This window comes from Aethina tumida, chromosome 1 (assembly GCF_024364675.1).
Source record: "Aethina tumida isolate Nest 87 chromosome 1, icAetTumi1.1, whole genome shotgun sequence".
Lineage (NCBI taxonomy): Eukaryota > Metazoa > Arthropoda > Insecta > Coleoptera > Nitidulidae > Aethina > Aethina tumida.
The window spans coordinates 4,261,720-4,268,860 of record NC_065435.1 but is presented as its reverse complement, the minus strand read 5'-3'; the positions used below and the strand labels follow the sequence as shown (position 1 = coordinate 4,268,860).

General features: G+C 31.8%; 1 protein-coding gene across 4 annotated transcripts in view; it reads right to left on the bottom strand.

The window, feature by feature from the left end:
• Positions 1-396: 396 nt before the first annotated feature.
• The window catches only part of LOC109609469 (protein grainyhead), a 101,174-nt gene continuing 94,429 nt past the window's right edge, over positions 397-7,141 (bottom strand). For 2 of the 4 annotated variants that reach the window (XM_049968339.1, XM_049968342.1), the window contains 6 exons: positions 4,168-4,262; positions 3,953-4,108; positions 3,717-3,896; positions 3,231-3,614; positions 2,879-2,943; positions 397-1,808 (listed from right to left, as the gene is read on the bottom strand). In XM_049968339.1, the coding sequence (XP_049824296.1) occupies positions 1,682-1,808; positions 2,879-2,943; positions 3,231-3,614; positions 3,717-3,896; positions 3,953-4,108; positions 4,168-4,262 (1,007 nt within the window). In that variant the 3' untranslated portion in view covers positions 397-1,681. Of the gene's footprint in view, positions 1,809-2,878; positions 2,944-3,230; positions 3,627-3,716; positions 3,897-3,952; positions 4,109-4,167; positions 4,263-7,141 lie in introns of all 4 variants that reach the window. The other 2 variants (XM_020026125.2, XM_049968341.1) reach the window with 2 other exon arrangements.

Below are 7,141 nucleotides of genomic sequence, written 5' to 3'. Positions count from 1 at the left end.
GATTTAAAAGACTTTTGATTAATATACATTGTATTAAAATCAATAACTTTTTGGTTACTAAAAATTATAAAATTATGGGTAAAAATACTCATTCATACGTTATTGAGAATGTAGTAATGATTATATTTTTATATCTTGTAATTTATCATTAGAAGTAAAGCACAAAGAGAAATTTGAGAATGTTATTTTTGGTGTGCATATTTGAAAACAGATGGCGCAACGACTAATTTTTTAAAATTCGGTAATTCCTGAAATATCAGGAATATAACTTGTATTTTAACTTGAATTTTTTCGAACTACTGTTACATAAAGCAATAATGGACAACAATTTAAGTATTAAATACAATTATTTACATTTTTATAAAATAAAGAGTGGAAATTAAAAATAAAAATAAGTATAAAATATATAGTATTTTATTTATAAACTCAAATCGTACATTTATAAAAAAACCTTAAATAATATTGCGAATAATATCATCATATGATCATTATTATAATAATGACCAATGAAGACAAGTCGTTGGTTACAGTACACTTACATAACAATCTTTTCTTTGATATATAAACTAAAAGTTTGGATACAGAGAGCTATTTTAATTAAACTAACATAACTACTCTAATATCATTTGAAAAAATTGTACGCAACCGACTATGATAGTTGCGCACAAAAAATAAATTATGAGAAGAAAACAATGTACAAGACAAAATCTCAATATCAGTACCACGTAGAATTTCCTCAGATAAAGAAAAATTCCGTTTTATATATATAATACAGAGTGAGCAAAAACTGAGTAAGGCCGACTCTGCACTGCGATTGAAGAATTGTACCTCAAAAGTAGTTAAAACCACGTTTTGAATTTAAAAAAACAAACAAACAATAATAAGAAATATTGATAAAGCATAAGTCAGGTACGATTAAATTTTTTTTTTGTGCGAGCTTGGTAATCTTGTTCTTCTCGCAACGTTGAAATTGAGTCATATAAAAAAAAATTGAAAGAAAATTCTGAGAACAATGATCAACTAGTCGAAGTCCGGGAGGCTAACTATTTAATATAAAATATATAATTTATGGGCTTCAAAGAGTCAATGAGTGAATTTGCTTGCTCTGCGTCTAATTCTTCAGTACTCCTTATCACAAAACACTTAAGGTGTTTTCTCTACGTCATGGCTGGTCACTATGTACAAAACATATATATTCTAAAGCTATATACAAAAATGAGTTTTCCCTTGACCTTTCCCGCAGATACTGTACATATTGATTTATGTGTTAAGATCATTTACACACTTGAATTTTGAGATCATTGGTGACCAATTAATTATATATAATAATATAAAATGATGTAAACCTTAACTATATAAATGTAATAAAAATATGCAATTTCTGAAAACAATAATAAACATTGCCACCAAATATAAAAATTTATAATATTACAGTTACATTCAATGTTAATGATCACACTCATATTTTTCAAATAACATGTGATCACATAAAAATAATAAAAACAAACACTAACAATAACTTAAATGGATTAAAATGTTTCGACAGTTATAAAACATTCTAAAATCTATAAACAATAATAAAATGCGCTCTTAAACATTACATCGTAAAAAAACAATCACAACAAAATGATATTTCATAAGTACGTAATATAATATCAATGGCGGTTTCATAAAAAGTTAATCAGTGGTCCATTAGCTCCACAAAAGTTATGTCAAACAAGTCCTCATCGACTGCCTTCAGCTCCAACAAAAACAAATCCTCGTTACAGTAGTACGCAACCATATCATCATCAATTTTGGCCGTAATGCTGAAAAAGAAAGTCAAATTTATTTTCACGTCAGAACAGTTAATTAAGTGTTGTCGAAGAAAACTGGAGAACACACCCAACTTACACCGATTATCTACATAATCGGACGCTAAAATCAGCACATTAAATCTAACAAACAAAATTTGTTTTGTGTTTTCAGTATTTATAGAAGTTTTAATCAACAAACTGATCTTCAATCGCATCCGATGGTCGTACGTTATCCGCGAATTTCACTTTTTTGGTCGGTAACGAGTGAAAGTTCATAAATCTCATATGCAATAACTGCGGCCTAAAGCGCTCAGGCGACTTGAAGTACAGTTTGTGTGATTATTATTGTTGCATTGTTCAAGAAAGTACCTTTTTATCAATTATTAATAACATTAATGACCTACATCAATCGAAATCGCGATTTCACTATGTGCCTTTGGCATTTTATCAAATGTTTTTGATAATAAGTTTCTAAATAAGATTTTGTGATTACTCTAAGAATGGAGATTTGCTACTACTGCTCTTTTGTAATGTGTCTTCTGGTGCATTGAGTTGACAACGAAATCCTTCAGCTTCATGACTCGAGTACAAAATATGATGAAGTGATTTCGTTGTCGGTGTATAAAAGTACAACAATTTTGTAATAGGCAGTTCTAGCAAATGGAACTAATCAGCCATCTAAACGGGCATCAACATTAGCAACAAATTTTGAAAGCTGATATATTCCAGTAATCAATCAATAGTGTGATGCTAATCCTAAACAGTATCCAGCAAAAACGTTTCTGAAAGTGTGTATTGCACGATAAACAGGGCGCCAAAATTGCTCCAATCACCTGATAATGAACGACTGAAAAATAGTTGAACGAATTGGAGCATTTTCAGACTTTGATCCATTTATGGATGGTTCCGGAAATGGATGAAAGTTTATCTGGTGTGAAACAGTGTGTATTTTTTTACAAATGTGGGCGCCCCTAGTGCTTAGTATTTGCGAACTGTTAGTGCTTTATACTGTTAGTATCTCCAGTTCACTTTCTCACAACTACTCCAAAATCTATCTAAACTAATTTAAAAAACTAACTTACCCTTTTTTGTTTTTTCTAAATAAGTTATTAATACTGGAAGCGCTTATTTTGTACTTATTCTCAATCTGCAAAATAAGGAAAACAGAAATTAAACTTCGAATTGCATACTAATAAATGTTCTGTCTTTCTTCATTTAGCATAGATTTAGAAGAAGTACTGAGCTTTTGAAATGATACGTGGAGCTAGCAAAAGTGAACTGATCCCACGTAGGTGATACATGATGTTAATCGACATGCCATTTAGTTATTTATTGTTATTAAAACCGAACGATGAAATGTAATGTAAAAGCCCAGTACGTCCATTCCATGCACGTTAGGCAACAAGCTAAGCGTTACTAATGGGCTTCACTTACCGCATTCAATAATCCCGCCGTGCTGGGTGGCACCACGTGCAAGGGAGTGTAAACCTCCTCGTTCTCCTGGCGCACGTACAACATCACCCTCTCATTCAACGGAGGAGGACCGACACTGCCCGGTCCTCCGGTCATCATTTTTGGCCTCTTCAACGGTGGCGAGAACACGTTACCGTCTGTCGTCAAGCTCGACTCCAAAATGTTGTCCTTCTTGTCGGTCTCCGGGGGGAAGTGGTTGTGGAATTTTAATGTGGGGGTCGTGGGAGGTTTCGTGGCCGCGTGCAACAAGAATTGCGAACCCGATTTCACGTGGTCGACGGGACCTGTCAGCGAGCCGTCCGTGTCGTGCGGTGCGTAGAAACCTTGCAGTTCCATCGACGTCAGCTGGGGAAAATACTACATTTCAATACGACAATCCCAACAATCAACCACCAAGTGTGACAACCTTCCCAGCGTCGGGAAGGTGCGATTACTTCGAGTACATACCTTGTCGATGTCTTCGGCCGGCGAGAACAGCACGGGTGGTTTGTTCAGATCGCTCATACTGTAGAATTCGGATCTTTCGCACATCGGGTGGTAGAGTTCGTCCAGCTTTTTCCTACCCGTTGCCGTCATTTTCCTTTTGGCTGCTCGCCTTTCTTCGTCTCTAGTCTTACGTTCAGCGCCCTAAAAATGGCTCAGGTTTAAGGACCCGGTACTAAAGATTACAACACTAGTCTTACCTTATCACAGAACACTTTAATTTGGCAATAACCTCGGTGGAAGATGTTCGTATCTCTGGGATCTTCGTAGGTGTCGATTTGGAGGTGGAGTGGAAGACCTTTCACACCCTTTTGGCTACTGAAGTCTGTACTCAGGCATTGTACAGCTATGTTTATCTAAAAACCCAACAAATTCGTTAGTAAACTCAAAATTTTGAACGCAAAAAACGGGTTACCTTGGCAGGGCTTTCCATTGGGTTCCAGTACACAGCAATGGCATTGTGTGCGACTTCCTCTATACAACCCACTAGACCAACACTGTTTTTAGTATCTGCAAGACAAATTACACAAATTATAAACCGATTGTGGTGGATGGAAATATGACAACATCCAGACTTACCAACAACCATGTTAGTAATGCTTGCACAGAAAAAAAATAAAGATTACAATCAATGTGATAAGAATCGTTAAATTCTAAATGTAGTTTCGTTTGGTTTATGACGTATTTACGATTTTTACAAACACACTGGAACAATGCTGTTATTGGAGACGCAATTTTCGCCGAGAATATGTTCAACAAATTAGTTTCACGGTTTGTGTAGATGTTTGCTCAAGCTATTTCTGTAATGCAAATTTCAAATTGTATGCAAAACGTGCGTCAATTGAAATATTTATCGAGATTTATAGATATTTAATTGATGTTAAATTTTTATACATCTAATAGTTGTTGTTGGGAGGTGTGACAACTCGTTTTATAATTTTATTACACATGTTGACGCCAGTAATTATAATTTATAATTAAATTTTTCAGGGTTTAAACAATTTAAACTGCCTGTTTCGCTTTAATTAATTAATTAATAGTTGATCACATTAAAAGTTTATAAAACTTGCCTAAACATTTTATTGTATGCAAAACGTGCATCAATTAAAATGTTTATTTATTGAGAATCATTGATATTTAATTGTTAAATCTACTAGTCGTTGCTGGGAGGTGTGATAACTTGTTTTGTTACCACAATATGTTGGCGCCAGTAACGATTTATATAATTAAGTTTTCAGGGTTTGAACTTTATTACATCAAGGGATTGCTAAACTTTTAATTTTAAAGGTAAAAACTGGGATTCAGTTAGTAATCAGTATTTCAAAACATATTTACTCACAAATGCTATACAGTTTGATGAGTTGTGAATAACATGTAACCTTGCATGCAATGGTACCATTCAATAAATCCTAGAACTTATTTAAATGATAAAACTTAGATAATGCTAAAACTATTTTGTGTGTAGTTTTGTTAATTTCATAAACAACAAATTAATTTGTTTGTTGATTAACAGTTAAAATAATCAGAAAAAATTGTTATGATGTCACAGTATGACTTTGTATATTTATTGGAAGAATTAAAATAAATTGTGTTGGCAAACTTAATATACTATTTTTTTTTTTGTGTAGTTATATTAATTTCATAAACAGCAAAGTAATTAATTTGTTGGTTTAGAGTGAAAATAATCAGAAAGAATTTGTGTTGGTGCCATTGTATATTTATTGAAAGAATTGAAATTAATTGACTTGATAAACTTTTGGATTTTCAGAGAAAGGGGTATACTTAATAATTAGTATTTTAAAATATATTTGTCCTCAAATATTATACAATTTGATGAGTTGCGAATAACATGTAACCTTGCATGCAATGGTACTCCTACAATAAATTCTAGAATTCATTTAATTTCTAAAAATTAGACGCTAAAACTCTTTTGTGTGTAGTTATTTTAATTTCATAAGCAGCAAAGTAATTAATTTGTTGGTTTTGAGTAAAAATAATCAGATATGTGTGATGGTGTCATAGTATGACTTTGTATATTTATTGAAAGCACCGAAATTAATTGTCTTGGTAAACTTTTCAGAGGCAAAACCTGATTTAGAAAGGGATCTAATTAGTAACTAGCATTTTAAAACATATTTATCCAGAAATATTATACAATTTGATGAGTTGTGAATAACATGTAACCTTGCATGCAATGGTACCATACAGTAAATCCTAGAACCTATTAAATTGCTAGAACTTAGATAGAATAATATTAAAACTATTTTGTGTGTGGTTATGTTAATTTCATAAACAGCAAAGTGATTAATTTGTTGGTTTAGAGTAAAAATAATCAGAAAAGTTTGTGATGGTGTCATAGTATGACTTTGCACATTTATTGGATTTTTCAGAGGCAAAACCTGGTTTAGAAAGGGATATATTTAATAACTAATATTTTAAAACATATTTGTCCACAAATATTATACAATTTGATGAGTTGCATACAATTTTACCATACAATAAATCCTAGAATTCATTTCTAAAAATTAGATATTATAAGGCTAAAAGTCTTTTATGTGCAGTTATGTTAATTTCATAAGCAGCAAAGTAATTAATATGTTGGTTTAGAGTAAAAATATTCAAAAAAAATTTGTGATGGTGTCATAGTATGACTTGAAAGAACTGATATTGATAAATTTTGTCAGAGACCCAACCTGGATTAAAAAGGGTTTAATTAGTAACGAGTATTTCAAAACATATTTATTATACAATTTGATGAGTTCTGAATAACAAGTAACCTTGTGTGCAAAGGTGCCATACAATAAATCCTAGAACTTGTTCAACTGCTAAACTTTAGATATAATAAATTCATTATTGGTTTGTTTGAAGTACAAATAAACAGACAAAAATTGTGACGGTGTCATTCATGATTTATTGTATGACTAATTATTGCATGGTAATTGTAAGAATTGTGTTGTTATTTATTATTTGTTTTGGTGAGTAATATCTTCTTCCAAAAATTGTCCATTCCTTGTAACTTTTTATATTGTTAACAAAGACTTTGTTGTGGTTTAAGATGATTGTGGTTGAGTGGACATAAATGACTGTAAGATTATATGCATTTAAAATAGTTTATTTAATATTATTGTAATAGGCAATAAGAGCATGGAAAATAGTACCTGACATTAGAATTTATGGATTTAAATTTTGTATCATTATACTAAACCCCACACAAATAAATAAGAAAATAGTATCAATACTTCCTACACGCAAAACCCACGTGACTAAACTACTTTATGTTTGAAAATATATCGCACGTTGCCGCATTTCTATTAACCATTCCAGCCATTAATTAACTAACCTATCGAATTTGAACAGTTCATTTCGTAAACGTCCATTGTCTCACACAT